This window comes from Globicephala melas, chromosome 4, assembly GCF_963455315.2.
Source record: "Globicephala melas chromosome 4, mGloMel1.2, whole genome shotgun sequence".
In the NCBI taxonomy this organism is placed as follows: domain Eukaryota; kingdom Metazoa; phylum Chordata; class Mammalia; order Artiodactyla; family Delphinidae; genus Globicephala; species Globicephala melas.
In genome coordinates, this window is record NC_083317.1 from 83,546,005 (window position 1) to 83,562,295 (window position 16,291).

At 42.1% G+C, this 16,291-nt stretch overlaps 1 protein-coding gene across 1 annotated transcript in view; it reads left to right on the forward strand.

Annotated features, from left to right (window-relative positions):
* The first annotated feature begins 448 nt into the window (after positions 1-448).
* Positions 449-16,291, forward strand: part of MCF2L2 (MCF.2 cell line derived transforming sequence-like 2) — a 219,525-nt gene continuing 203,682 nt past the window's right edge. The window contains exon 1 of the mRNA XM_060298371.2: positions 449-1,080. Coding sequence (XP_060154354.1) covers positions 1,029-1,080 — 52 coding nt within the window. The 5' untranslated portion in view covers positions 449-1,028. The remainder of the gene's footprint in view (positions 1,081-16,291) is intronic.

The window sequence follows — 16,291 nt, forward strand, 5'->3', positions numbered from 1 at the left end:
CTAAATGCGAGTGTGTCCAGTGGACGCTGATAACTGAATGAGACAACCGCTAACAGGGGGAAAAAAACTCCAGCCACCGCCCCTCCCCCAAGCCCGGAGTCAGTGGATGGGACGGGCAGCTGGGCCTCAAACAGCCTTCCTTCCAGAGCCCCAGCGGGGCGGCCGCAGAACTCCCTACCAGTCCCTTTCTCGCCTAGGTTTCTCCGCAGATACCTGGCGGGGAAGGAGGAGAGACAAGCCAGGGAACCGAGCATCTGGCGTTCAGAACCCCGGTGCTGGCGGGCGCACCAAACTTGCTGTCTCGTCTCCCACAATTGGAGGACAGATCTTGAATCGCCCCTATTCTTAGAGGAATGGGCGCACCTGCCCCACCCGAAACAGGGCGGTGCTCTCGCGCGTGCGCGCCTCTCCGGGAGCCTCGGGAACCGCCCCCGGGCGGGGAAAGGTGGGCGCGGAGGCGGGAAGCGCAAGGGCGCGCGGCGACGCTGGGTGGGCTGCACAGCTGAGTCCTGAACACCTCAGCTCCTCTGCCTTCCGCACCCGCTGACTCCGCGTGCCCCCTGCGCGCTGACAGAGCATCCTTCATCCCGGCGCGACCTTCCCGGGCGGCAGCGCAGGACATCTGACCACAAATCCAGAAACCCATGCGCCCCCTCGGCCCGCGACGCCAGAGCGCCGTTACAGCGAGATTGGGGCGACTTGCTTTTCTCCTCTCCGGAACTGCCGCTTCCCTCTCTCGTAAAGCCAGTTGTCAAGTTGGAAAAGCCGCTCCACCTCATCTTTAAAATAACCCCCTCCGGGGCGTGGCTGGCGTCCTCTAACCGCGCGGCCCTGGAGAGTTGGCCTTGGCTGGGAGTGACTCTCGTTTTGTGCCTGAGGAGAGCGAGGAAGAGTGAGGGCCGAGCATCCTCGCGAAGAGATGCCTTTAAAAAGTCATCCATAGCATCAGTGGAAACAGTTTTGTGTTGCTTTGTTTTGTTTATACCGAGTGGTTTTTCAGCGAAGTGCTGTTTTGGTTAAAAGAAGAAATGGCCCCTCAGGAGTTCACCCGGCGACTGACCACAGTGATCGCTCGTGTCGGTAAATGACGCTTAATTCTAAGTTTTATTAATGGAGGGTGGGCGCGTTGCCTGGGACCTGGTCTCCCCCCACCCCGCCCTCCGTCGCAGCCCTGGGATGGTCGAGGGGCGCCTGCCCAGCGTGTGGGCCTCGCTGCCTCCGGTGCTGCTCTGTAACAGGCGTCCCTGGGGTGCTGCGCTCGCGGCCTTGGGCGTCCCCCGCGTCTGGCGGGGCCGGAGCAGGCCATGGGGCAACAGCCTTCACCAGGCAATTGCCGAGTCTGTTGAGCGCTAAACCCGGGGCTAGTTGGCTGTTAGGATCTGTTACCCGCTGCTGACCGCGGGCAGGGGTGGCCAGTTGTGTAGTGATTGACCCGATACTGAGAAAGGAGAGGGAACGGGGGAAGCGAAGGCCGGTGCTTTCCAGCAGAAATCGCTGTCAGGCCACTGGAGGGTCCTTCACGAGACAGCGTGCCGGAATGCAGGGCACAGTAGAGGGCCGGGGCGCAGTCCAGCTCCCTGGCCTGTTCTATAGAAGTACGGCCTGGAGGTGTCGCCCGGCCCCAGGTGAACCCCACTGAGAAACCTCTGCCAGCCCCACGAGACTGAGCAATTCTAATCCTCTTCCATGAGTTCAAAATGGGGAGCAAAACATGCGTGCCTTCCTCCTGAAATAAGGGTTGTGGTGGAAAGACAGGCCCTATACCGTAAGAGAACATTGAGACAGCGGCAAGGAAATTCCTCCTTAACATTTTCTCCCCCACCCCTTCCCTGGACCTCCTCAAATAAAAAAACACATTCAGGTTCAGATCCTTTGGATTTAGATGACTAGAATTATCCCGATAATTCTCTCTGTTGCTCACTTCACTTTGAGACCCTTCTGTGAATGCAAATCAGTTTTTATTGAAGTCAGGAAGTTTTTTTCTCAGTGTTCCACGCATTTGCTAAAACTGCCTTTTTGGTATTTATATGATAAATATTGCTTCAATTAGTGAGCTGTTATTGCTCTTTGAGCACACTGGTTCAGTGTGTTTAGTGCAATAATATACATCTGGAATGATACACATGTGATATATTTTGTGAAGATGATTTGTATGGGGAGCCTCATTAAGTTTTAAAAAATGTTTCTGGTGCCAAATGTGGCCACTGAACTGGTTTTTTTTTTAAGACAGAAGGTCAGTATAATCCTACCAGAGAAGGCCGAATGTGACATACTGATGAAGATAGGATAAAATAAACCAGAATTTGTAGTTTGAAATATATTGAATGCTGAGATGATTGAGCTAAATACCAACGTGTGCAAGAAACTGTGGTGCAGGAAAGAGCAGTGGACGGGGTGTGTGACCATCTCAATCTGAATTCTGCTCCGGACAAGTCATTCCACCTCAGGCTGGAAAATGGGAATTTTAATAATCCTTCCCCACCCAGCTCAGTATGCTTGTAAGATAATGTGGGTGAAAACACCATCTAACCTGTGAATGTATTATTGGTCCTGTCCCTGGGCCCTTTGCCACTAAAGATCTTGGGCAGATCACTGGGCCTCTCTCAGGGTGAAGCTTCCCATCTCTTAAACGAGGAGGTAGACTTGGATGATTATTAAGTTCTCTCCTGTTTCCTTTTTTTTTTTTTAATTGGGGTATAGTTGTTTTAAAATGTTGTGTTAGTTTCTACTGTACAGCAAAGTGACGTAGAGTTCCCTGTGCTGTACAGCAGGTTCTCATTAGTTATCTATTTTATACATATTAGTGTAGATATGTCAATCCCAATCTCCCAATTCATTTCCCCCTTTTCCCTCCTTGGTGTCCATACATTTGTTCTCTACATCTGTGTCTCTACTTCTGCCCTGCAAACTGTTACGTCTGTACCATTTTTCTAGATTCCACATATATGCGTTAACATATGATATTTGTTTTCCTCTTTCTGACTTACTTCACTCTGTATGGCAGTCTCTAGGCCCATCCACGTCTCTACAAATGACCCAGTTTTGTTCCTTTTTATGGCTGAGTAATATTCCATTGCATATATGTACCACATCTTCTTTTTTTTTTTGCGGTACGTGGGCCCCTCACCGCTGTGGCCTCTCCCGTTGCGGAGCAAAGGGCTCCGGATGCGCAGGCTCAGCGGCCATGGCCCATGGGCCCAGCCGCTCCGCAGCATGTGGGATCCTCCCAGACCGGGGCATGAACCCGCGTCCCTTGCACCGGCAGGCGGACTCTCAACCACTGCGCCACCAGGGAAGCCCCCACATCTTCTTTATCCATTCGTCTGTTGATGGGCATTTAGGTTGCTTCTATGACCTGGCTATTGTAAATAGTGCTGCAATGAACATTGGGGTGCATGTGCCTTTTTTTTTTTTTCACATTTCTTTTTTTTTAAATAAATTTATTTGATTTATTTATTTTTGGCTGCGTTGGGTCTTTGTTGCTGTACATGGGCTTTTCTCTAGTTGCGGAGAGCGGGGGCCACTCCTCGCCACAGTGCACAGGCCTGTCACCACAGCGGCCCCCCTCACTGGGGAGCGTGGGCTGCAGATGCACGGGCTTCAGTAGTTGTGGCTCACAGGCTTCAGAGCGCAGGCTCAGCAGTTGTGGCACATGGGCCTAGTTGCTCCACGGCATGTGGGATCCGCCCGGACCAGGGCTTGAACCCATGTCCCCTGCATTGGCAGGTGGACTCTTAACCACTGCGCCACCAGGGAAGCCCCGCATGTGTCTTTCTGAATTATGGTTTCCTCTGGGTATATGCCCAGTAGTGGGATTGCTGGGTCATATGGTAATTTTATTTTTAGGTTTTTAAGGACCATACCGTTCTCCATAGTGGCTACACCAGTTTACATTCCCACCAACAGTGTAAGAGGGTTCCCTTTTCTCCACACCCTCTCCAGCATTTATTGTTCTTAGATTTTCCGATGATGCCTATTCTAACTGGTGTGAGGTGATAACTCATTGTAGTTTTGATTTGCATTTCTCTAATAATTAGTGATGTTGAGCATCTTTTCACGTGCCTCTTGGCCATCTCTATGTCTTCTTTGGAGAAATGTATATTTAGGTCTTCTGCCCCTTTTTTTTTTTTTTTTTTTTGCGGTACGTGGACCTCTCACTGTTGTGGCCTCTCCCATTGCGGAGCACAGGCTCCGGACACGCAGGCTCAGTGGCCATGGCTCACAGGCTTAGCCGCTCCGCGGCATGTGGGATCTTCCCAGACCAGGGCACGAACCCGTGTCCCCTGCATCGGCAGGCGGACTCTCAACCACTGCACCACCAGGGAAGCCCTCATTGGTTTTTTAGTAGCATGTTGTTTAGTCTTCACGTGTTTATGTTTTTCCTATTTTTCTTCCTGTAATTGATTTCTAGTTTTATACCATTGTGGTCAGAAAAAATGCTTGATATAATTTCTATTTGTTGAGACTTGTTTTGTGGACTAGCATGTAATCTATCCTGGAGAACGTTCCATGTGCACTTGAAAAGAATGTGTATTCTGCTGTTTTTGAATGGCATGTCCTGTAGACATCTATTAAGTCCAATGGGTCTAATGTGCCATTTAAGAGTATTGTTTCCTTATTGATTTTCTGTCTGGATGATAATGTCCATTGACGTGAGTGAGGTGTTAAAGTCCCCTACTATTACTGTATTATTGTTAATTTCTCCCTTTCTATCTGTTAGTACTTGCTTTATGTATTTAGGTCCTCCTATGTTGGGTACATATATGTTAATGAGTATTACGTCCTCTTCTTGTATTGATTCCTTTATCATTATATAATGCCCTTCTTTGTTCTAGACTTTTTTTTAAAATTAATTAATTAATTATTTATTTATTTTTGGCTGCATTGGGTCTTTGTTGCTGTGCGTGAGCTTCCTCTAGTTGCGGTGAGTGGGGGCTACTCTTTGTTGTGATGTGCGGGCTTCTCATTGTGGTGGCTTTTCTTGTTGCAGAGCATGGGCTCTAGGTGCCCAGGCTTCAGGAGTTGTGGCTCATGGGCTCTGGAGCGCAGGCTCAGTAGTTGTGGCGCATGGGCTTAGTTGCTCTGTGGCATGTGGGATCTTCCCGGGTCAGGACTTGAACCCGTGTCCCCTGCATTGGCAGACAGATTCTTAACCACTGTGCCACTAGGGAAGCCCTAGACTTTGTTTTAAAGTCTTATTTTGTCTAATATGAGTATTGATAGCCCAGCTATCTTGTTGTTTCCATTTGTATGAAATATCTTTTAAAATCCTCTCACTTTCAGTCTGTGTGTGTTTTTAGCTCTGAAGTGAATCTACTGTAAGCAGCAGAAGATGCCATGTTTTTTTATCCAGTTAGCTACCCTATGTCTTTTGACTGGAGCATTTAGTCCATTGACATTGAAAGTGACTATTGATAGGTATGTACTTATTGCCATTTTGCTACTTGTTTTGTTGTTGTAGTTCTTCTCTGTTCTTTTTCTTCTCCTTTTATTTTCACCCCTTGTGGTTTGATGATTTTATTTAGTGGTGTGCATGTGCTTCTTTCTTTTTAGTTTTTGTGTATCTATTGTAGAATTTGTATTTGAGGTTACCATGGAGTTTATATATGTTGACCTATAACTATATATATATATATATATTTTAAAGTGTTAGTCATTAAGTGCAAACACATTCTAAAAGATCTACATTTTTTTGTTCCCCTCATGTTTTGTGTTTTTGATGTCATATTTTATATGTTCATGTTTATCCCTTTACCATATATTATAGTTATATTTTTACAATTTTTTTGTCTTCTAATATTTGTACCAACTTATTTAAGTGGTTGATACATAGCCTTCACTGTATATTTGCCTTTACTAGTGGGATTTTTCCTTTTCTATAGATTCATACTTCTTGTTGTAGCCTTTTCTTTTCCACTTAGAGAAAACCCTTTAACATTTCTTTTAGTATCAGTTTAGTATGACCAACTCTTAATTTTTGCTTATCTGAGAAGTTCTTTATCTCTCCTTCAATTATGAATGATAATCTTGCTGGGTAGAGTATCCTAGGTTGTAGGTTTTTCCCTTTCAGCATTTTTAAATATGTCATGCTACTCCCTTCTGGACTGCAGAATTTCTGCAGAAAAATCAGCTGATAGTCTTATGGGGATTCTGTTATATGTGACTTTGTTTTTCTCTTGCTGCCTTTAGAATTCTGTCTTTAACTTCTGCCATTTTAATTACAGTATGTCTTGGTCTAGGTCTCCTTGGGTTCATCTTGTTTGGGACTCTTTGCTTCTTGTACCTGGATATCTGTTTCCTTCCTCAGGTTTGGGAAATACATTTTTGACTCCTTTCTCTCTCTCCTCCTTCTGGGACTTCTATAATGCAAATATTGTTATGCTTGATGTTGTTCCAGAGGTCCCTTAATCTATTCTTATTTAAAAAATTTTTTTTATTTTTGTTGTTCTGATTGGGTGATTTTCATTATTCTATCCTGATTACTTATGTGTTCTTGTGTATCACCTAGTCTGCTGATAATTCCTTCTAGTGTGTTTTTCATTTCAGTTATTGTATTCTTCAGTTCTGACTGGTTCTTTTTTTATTTCTAGTTCCTTGTTAATAGTCCCACTGTGTTCATTTATTTTCCCTAGTTCAATTAGCATTCTTATTATAATGCTTTGAACTGTTTATCTGGTAAATTATCTATGTTTCATTAGTTGTTTTTTCAGGGTTTTTTCCTTGTTTGTTCATTTGAAACAAATTCCTCTGTCTTCTTATTCTGCTTAACTTTTTCTGTCTTTATGAAATTAGGTGAAACAGTTATCTATCCTGGTCTTGAAGGGGTGTCCTTGTGTGGGAGCATCCTTACACTGGGCACTGCATGTGCCCAGTGGCTTTGGTGGGAGAGCTGGATCTGACATGGGCCCAAGTCACATCTTTCCTCAGGGTGTGCTGGTAGCTAGCACCTTGGTAGGTGGTGGGGCTGGAGATAGAGAGGCTGAAGCCAGAGCCAGGTGTGAGGCAGGACTTCCCCTCTGCTCAGTGACCCTCACCACCCTATTGTGTGTGGGATCTGATCCCAAATTGCTGGAGCAGAAGCCCTGAGGGTTAGGTCTGAGCTGGTTCTGTTTTCTGTAAGTGTGTGCTTTCCTTCTCCCCCCCAGCATTGGTAACTCTGCCCCAGAGGGGAGCAGTGCTAGAACAAGAGGGGCCAGCGTGGGCACCTGGTGCTGGCCGGGGTGTGTGCTAGGGTGGTCCTGTCACATCAGTCAGAGTTCAGACTGCTCTGGATCTGCCTTCTCCACGAGCACCAGTAATAGCTTCCCTTGCCCCATTCGGATGCTGTGGCCGGTCTGAGCTGGCTCCCATCCCCCACAACTGTACTCTCCCATCAGCTGGGGCAGCTCTTGCCTAGTGTGGAGCTGCACCACAGAGCAAGAGTGGCCAGCTTGGGCTGGTGTGGTCATTGGGGCAGTCATAGGAAACCAGCCAGAATCCTGGGCAATTTCAGTCTGCTTCCTCCCACCTTGTTCCCAGGAGTTTTCAAACCAGCTAAGGGGACATGTCTTCCCTATGTCAGATCCCAGGGCTGGGATGTCCATTAAGTGGTTCAAACCACTCAGTCCCCAGAGCAGATCTCCAAGCCCATGTAATCCCCCTTCCTTTCTTGTGTTCCCTCCCAGGGGTGCAGTCACAACCTGATGTCTTCTTTTCCCTTCTACCCTGCTCCATGTGGGTCTTTCTTACAGCTCTGGTTGTATAAGAGTCTGCCAGTCTCCAGTGTGTTTTCAGTGAGAATTGCTCCATATGTAGATGTATTTTTGATGTGTTAGTGAGGGGAGGTGAGCTCCTACAGAGTAGGAGTAGTCCTCCTACTCTGCCACCTAGAAGTGCTAAGAAAAGCTTTTTAAAATTTTTATTTTTTTAATACCTGTAATTGTAGTTTCTTAGGGAGAAGATGGGGGAAACATTCATCTCCCATTGCCATTACTCCTGAAATAATCAGCTCTTTTCTAAGGAGAGTTACCTAGTACAGTACCCAGTTATTTCAGAATCTGTTGTTAAACATAAAGAAAATACAGTCCTTTAGTAGATACTTGATCTTGGTCAAATGATAAAGGTCAGTGCATGGAATGTAGGAATTATAAGAGCTGTATAGTTTGTTTATATAATAGATCCAAATGTATAAAGTTTCTAAGATTTTACAGTCTGCTTCTCCCTAGAGTTCTGTAAGCTGCAAAAAGATATACAGGCATACTTCATTTTATTGCAGTTAGCTTTATTGCACTTCACAGATATTTGTATTTTTTTTTACAAATTGAAGGTTTGTGGCAACCCTGTGTCGAGCAAGTCTATTGGTGCCATTTTTTCCAGCAACATTTGCTCGCTTCATGTCTCTGTGTCCCATTTTGGTAATTCTCACAATATTTCAAACTTTTTCATTATATTATATTTGTTATGCTGATCTGTGATCAGTGATCTTTGTTACTTTTGAGAAAGATTATGACTCACTGAAGGCTCAGATAATGGTTAAAATGTTAGCATGATTTTTTAAAGCATGTACATTTTTTTAGATATAATGCTATTGCACAGTTAATAGGCTACAGTATAGTGTAAACATAACTTTTATATGCACGAGGAAACTAAAAAATTCATGTGACTAGCTTTATTGAATATTCACTTTATTGCAGTGGTCTGTAACCAAACCCTCAGTATCTCTGAGGTGTGTAATTAGGGTCATCACTGGGTGTGTGTAGTTGCATGCACACTGCCATTGTGGATGGATGTGGTTAGCAAGGATAGTTTTAATGTTCCTAGATGCTGTGATGCCAGCTAAGCATTCATGGCTGTTTGCTTCTGACTGAAAGGCTGAAGAAGTTAATGTTTAGTATGAAAAAGAGCCTCCATATGGGGAATCATTTCTATAATGCTGATGGGAATCCAAACTGGTACAACCATTTGGGAGGAAGTTTGGCTCTATGTAATAAACTGTTGTTTGAAAACTGCTTTATTTGCTGCCCTGTATTAGACTTTCAGACTTTGCATTTGGTCAGAGTCAACATATTCTCAATACTTAACGGTAGGGAAGAAAAAGAGCTTTCTTAAGTTTTAGAATCTAAATTTAAATTAATATTTCTTCTTCTTAATTTAGGTATTTTCTTAAAGTACTTCACATGCAGTTAACACTAATAAAGAACTGGCTCTGTGGATTGCTAAAGAGAGCAGCCTCTAATCTTAAAACCTTTTGATATAACCAATTTGGAAAAGGTTTGGCAGTTTCTTACAAGTTAAATATACACCTCTGCTTTGACTCAGCAATACCACTCCTAGGTATTTATCCAAGAGAAATGCAAATACATGTCCACACAAAGACCCTGTACATAAATGTTCGTAGCAATTTTATTCTTAACAGCCCAAACTGGGGAAAAAAAAAAAATCTGAATGTCTATCAGCAGGAGAGTGGACAAACTGACTATCCAGATGATGGGATACAACCCAGCAATAAAAATGAATGAACTACTGGTGCACACAACATGGATGAATCTGAAAAGCATCCTGAGGGAAAGAAGCTAGACACAAAAGAGTGTATACTGTATGACTGCATTATATGAGGCTTTTGAACAGATAAAACTAGTCTCTACTGAAAAATCATAACAGTGGTTGCCCCGGGATTAGGAACAAAGGTTCTCTGTGAAGGGACATGAATGTACTTTCTATAGATGGACATGTTCTATATCTTGAAAAGGGTATGGGTTACATGGATGTATCCATTTGCCAGAACTCATTAAAATGTATACTTCAGATTTGCGTATTTTAAAATGTATAAATTTTACCCTCTCCTTAAAAGTAAACAGTTAATTTTTTTTTTTTTTGGTGAAAAAAGTTTTCCAGTTTTCTCCTTGGCCAACGGCAAGCCTTACTCTGAAATGTTAGCTTGAATCATACAAATAAAAATTAGAAGCTTGTATACAGAACTTATTGGATAAGTTACTTATTGTATACTTACTTATTGGATAGTTTGCATTGTGCCCTTCCTTTAAATCTTGGAGCAGAACATCAATAAGCAAAAACATTAAGCATGAAGAACCAAGATAAAATGCATTATGAAAAAGCAGCCTCTTTCTGAATATAGCACTCTGCATGGCACAGTTCTGAAAGGTGAACTCAAGTGGTACTTAAGTGGGGTCTTGGTCAGATTACAACAGGCAAAGAACATCCTTCATTTAGAATCCTGACATTGTATTTGCACCTGATCTTTAGAAGTAGTTCAAGAGATACTCTACATCCCATCTCAGGATCTGAAATGTTGCCATTTGCTCTGCCAATGTATGTTGCTTGTTTAGGTAGTGACTTCTATTGGTTGCATTGTTAATTCTCTAGATTTTATTCCTTGGCAACCTGGAGAGGGGTTAGAATTGTGGCCTGGAATACATTTTCTGAAGAGCATCGTTTAAAATTTTTATCCTTGTCTATTATCTTATTTTAAATATGCAGTGGCCTGATGTATATCTTTTTTTTTTTTTTTTTTTTTTGCGGTACACGGGCCTCTCACTGTTGCGGCCTCTCCCGTTGCGGAGCACAGGCTCTGGACGCGCAGGCCCAGCGGCCATGGCTCACGGTCCCAGCCGCTCTGCGGCATGTGGGATCTTCCCGGACCGGGGCACGAACCCGTGTCCCCTGCATCGGCAGGCAGACTCTCAACCACTGCGCCACCAGGGAAGCCCTGATGTATATCTTATGATGTGATTCCTCTGAAAAAGAAAAAACATTCTGATTCTCATCAACTTTAGGATTTCCCTCTCTATCTGACTTCCTCATTCCCCAGTTTCCCAGTGAGGAGATCTGGTAATCTTTTGGGCCTGTAATCCTGTGAACACTCATTAATCCAAAGAATAAACTCTCAGCAATGACATGCCCTTGAGTGAACTTCAGAGAGATTAGCCAGGAGAAAGGATTAAACATATTTATGTAGGTGCAGTGCTGAGAGAGGAACGAGGAGAGAGCAGTGGCACCATTCCCGGAATCCAATGGCCTCCTGGTGTACGAGGTGTGGGCAGCAAGACCCTAGATACTTACCTTGCACCTTCGTGCGGATCACAGAGGCAGAGATGAGGGCTTACCACCATTTCCTAGGAAGTTGCATCAGGCTAGAATATATGGCAAAAAAAGGTACTGTGAGAGCAATGATGCCTTTCTCTTACGTATGTTTTGTTATTCATCCTCATTCTCAGAGGAATAATGGTTTAACTAACCAATTTTACATTGAAAAAATTACTTTGCAATACTGTCTCAAGTTTGTTAAGGAGTTTAAAAGGACTTTTAAAATTTAAAGCATTAATCAGCTATTAACAATATTGTAGGTGGTCATTTATTGAAAATTCGTATTAAAAAGAGATAAACAAATATTTTGAAAAAATCAGGTTATAGGATAGAATGTGTAAGTATGAACCCATTTTAAAAGCATATATGTCTATACATACATATATATATACTGACTATTATACACCTGTAAGATAACTATTTAATTTGGGGTGAAGGAATGGTAAGGAGTTTTACTTTTCTTATTTTTATTTAGTTGTATGTTTTTATTTTTTAAAAATAACCAATATAATTGCTTTTATAAAATGAAAATGAGAATCCAGATTATGAAATTCATATTCCTGAAGAAAAATGTTAAGTCTGAAGAAAAGCATTAAATCTGAAATGCTGAGACTTCATGTTAGACACATCAGCTGATAACAGACTGGTGGTTTAGGAATAAAAAAGAAAACCACTTCTCTTCAGTGGGCTGGGTGAGAAGGAACAGCATTTTAAGTATGCCTTACATGTATTTGGAAGACAATAAGACAGATGCTCGGGGCTTCCCTCGTGGCGCAGTGGTTGAGAGTCCGCCTGCCGATGCAGGGGGCACGGGTTCGTGCCCCGGTCTGGGAAGATCCCACATGCCGCGGAGCGGCTGGACCCGTGAGCCATGGACGCTGAGCCTGCGCGTCCGGAGCCTGTGCTCTGCAACGGGAGAGGCCACAGCAGTGAGAGGCCCGCGTACCACAAAAAAAAAAAAAAAAAAAAAAAAGACAGATGCTCTAAGAGCTGAAGCAGCTGCTTGTTTCTAAGACTGCTTCTTTCATGCATGGGCTTATTGATATATTCCTCCCCAACCCCTGGCCTTTTTTTTTTTCCTTGAAAATGTTTATAATACATTTATTCCCCTTAGAGCACAGACTAGGAAAGGTGATTAAAGCAAATGTCTTTGTCTCTCTCATTACTCTTTATCTATACTTAGAACCTATTTCTTCAAGGGAGGGGAATTATTGAATGGAGAAGTATGCTTTTAAAACAAATTCTTCATTGTTCCAGTATACTTTCTGGTTGAGACACGATTCATGCAAGGGCTACTATGTATTTGCTACTTAAGAAAGAACAGCTTGTTAATCAGATTTTGCTTTCCATTCTTAAAACACGTAGGTGCTCACCTGAGCATGCACACAAATCCTTACAGAGTTTGAATGCAGGTGTAAATGATTGCCCTAATTTTACTAAAGTTAAATCATAAGAGGTTACAGTCTTGTTGATCGTGAGGAGAGGAAGTAATAGGAAAGATGAATATGAAGATTTCTGAATCCTAAACTTATAGCATTACATATACTATTGTTGCTTTTCTTTTTTTCCCACTATAAAAGGTTGTGAAATGTTTGCCTACGTACTCTGGCTGTCAGTCACTTTATTCTGTGACGCGATACAACAACAAAAGTTTGAGTCTCTTAATGCAAGTTTTATGAGTACCTAAATGGCCTTTCTGACATTACCGCAATCTTACATTCATGGAATGCTATCAGTCGACTTCTTGGTATAATACTGATTTCATGGGGCTAAGGGAATGAAACTCAAGAGATGGCACACTGATTAAAGTATGTGCTAATCAAGACTCATATACTATTTAATTGTTAGGGGTTCAGGGAGAGTCAGAAGTTGGGTTTTTTTTCCACTGACTATCTCCCCCATTTTTTCTTTTTAAAAGGAGAATAAAATGTACTTAAAATATTAGAAAATGAATGCACGCCTGTAAGTTAGGGTAACACCAACTGCTGTAACAACCCCTAAATTTCACTGGATAAATACACTCCAATACAATGGCCCTGGTCGGTTGGCCATTTTCCCTCAGACTGTTTCAGGGACCCTGCCTGCTTCTATCTTGTGGGTCTGTCATCCTCTGGCTCAGAGTTGTCACCTTGCAGTTGTCACCTGCAGGAGGGAAAAGACACAGTGGTGAAGACACACCTATTTCTGAAATACCCCAACTCATCATTTTTGCTCATCTCCCATTGGCATTCACTAGCTACATGGCAGTAACTGGAGGTAGGGCTGGTGAGTGGGAGATGGAGTTTCTGGCTGGCAGCCACCTTCAAATGATAGTGCTACTGTATGCAAGAGGAACTGTGAATTTTGAGTGGGCAGCTAGCCATCTCTGCCTCAATATCTCATCGCAAATACATTCAAATATATAAGGCCCTCCATACATATATATATATATATATATATACATATAAACTTAACATAAATGATAACATTCTATTCTGTATCTTGCTTTATTTTTTTTAAACTTAATACATTTTGAACCTTTTTCTGGTCAGTACATATAGATCTGTCTGACTATATTTAATGGCTCCCTAGTATTCTGTTGTATAGCTATTCCATCTTTTATTTAACCAATCCGCTATTAATGGACATTTGCCCTAGAGGAACAATACTGTAATAAACATCTTAGTACTCACTTATCTTGCCCTTGTGTTACTGTTTCCATAGGTTAAATTCCTAGACATGGAATTTCTTGGCCAGAAGACTGCATATTTAACATTTTGACAGATATTTCCAAATTGATCAACTTTTTAAAAAGTACCTATTTATACCTTTACCTATAGAGAATTTGCCTACAGTCTTAACAATGCTGTGTTATTTATCTTTAAAGAAATTGCCAGTCTATCAGGAAGAAAAGCACTCATTCTGTTTTAATTTACATTAATTTATTAGTGAGGTTAAACATTTTATATATATATTCACCGGCTGTATTTCTTCTGTGAATTGTCTGTTCTCAGTCTGTGGCTGACGTTATGTTTCCTATGGTCGCTGTAACAAATCTCCACAAATTGGATGGCTTAAAAAACAGAGATTTATTTTCTCATAGTTCTAGAGGCCAGAAATCCAAAACCAAGGTACCTGCCCCCCTCCTCTAGAGGCTCTAGGGGAAATTGAGTTTCTGATCTCTTCCAGCCTCTGATGGCTCCAGGTGTTTATTGGTTTGTGGCTGCATCCTTCCAATATCTGCCTCCATCTTCATAAGGTCTCCCCTGTTTTCCTCTCTCTTATATGATTGCATTCAGGGCTCACTGGGATAATTCAGAATAGGCTCTTCCTCTCAAGAGTCTTAATCACGTCTTCAAAGACCCTTTTTTCCATAAGATAATGTTCACAGATATTGGGGATTAGGACATGGCTGTATGTTTTTCTTTTTTTTCTTTTTGAAGGCAGGGGGACCATCCAGCCCACTTTACCTATTTCTTGTGAATTTTGTAAGAGCTCTCTATATTCTAGGGAGATAAGCCTTTTATCAGCCACATGTGCTGTAAATATTCCAGTTGGTTACATTTCTTTTGAGTTTGTTAAAGGTGTGTTTACCTTGCCAAAGTAGTTTTCAAATTAGTAAATCTATCACTCTTATTGGGATTTGTCATACTTCGAAAGGCTGTTCCAATTCCAGGATTATAAAAATGTTCTCCCATATTTTCTTTTAGTAATTCTGTCATTTCATTATTTAATGTGGCTGGAGTTTATTTTGATGCAAGAAGTGAAATTTGGATACAACTTAACATTGTTGACAATAATAAAATACCTGTACATGCACCTACTATATACTGGGAATTTTTCTTAAGTTTTCTAACATTAACTCAGTTCTTACAACAACCATACTAGGTGGATGTATTATAATTTCCCTCATTTTCAAATCAGGAAAACTGAGGCACAGGGAAGTTCATTGACTTGCTTGAGATTATTCTGCTGTAAGTGGCAGAGCCAGGGTTTGAACTCAGGCATTGTGACACCAGAGGTCAGGCTCTTAATCACTATACTTGATGTCCCGTTATGGCCAAGTTCTATTTGTTACCCAGCACTATTTGCTGAGTACAGGTATCCCCTGCTTTTCGAAAGTTTGCTTTGGCCATTTTGTTTTTATGAAAGACCTACGTTAGTACCTGTTTTTGCTAACCAAAAGAACTCCAAAGAAGATTTTCACTTTTAGGAGAAAAGCAAAAAGTGTTCAACATTTGTTTAGTAGTGAGCCATTATAGAGGCAGTGCACACGCAGAGTGGTACCACCAAGCTCCTTCCCCTGGAACGAGACTCAGCATCTCTGCATCAAGCTGCCATAGCTTTGAATTGTGCATCTATTAGCAAGATTAGCAAGGTGTGTACTGAGGTAATTGCTTCTTTGCTTTATGCCCTTTCGGCTTACAAAAGGTTTCCTAGGAATACTCTACTATCAGATAGTGAGGGAATCTGTAATCTCCCTCTGGCCCCATGGGAAATGCCACTTTTATCATACACTACATCACTATTTATATTTCAGTCTAATTCTGATCTCCCTTCTGCTCCTGAGTTCTTCCAACTTCATAACAAGTTCTATCAAACTTAGTTCATAGGGAAAGAGAAGGAGGTCACATGACATCAGTGGGGAATTTATGAGCAGCATTTCAAAGCAAATCACCAGTGGGTGGCAGTAATGCGGGTGTTCAAGAAAAATCTATTGCGGCATCCTTGAGATCATGGCTCAAAGAACTGGATGATAAATTTAATTGGCTTCTGTTGAATCTATTATATACAAATTGCTTTCATACGTTATTTTAATTAAATTAGATAATGTATGTAAAGCATTGTCAATGAAAGAATTAATAGTCTATCTAAGAAAGAAATGGAAATTTTTATTCATACCAACCTGGGGATTATAACCCAGGAGACAGTCTCTCAGAGAGCTCTGAGAACTGCTCTGAAGAGCTAAGGAGGGGGCAAGGCTAGTGCATACGTGATTTTGATCAAGGGGTACATGCAGTCAAGCACTCATCTTGGTAGAAGGAACAGATCTCTGAGTTAATGGTTTTAATGTTAATGGTTTTAGTGCTTTTCTAATTATGGGAAGATGAAAGGACCAGATTCATAAAATTTTCTTCTGGAAATATTTCACTAGCTGAGGGCCAGTTCTGTCGGTTTTCCCAGAGCACAAAGTTCCTCATCCTGATCTTCGCCTTGAATTCCTTTCAGA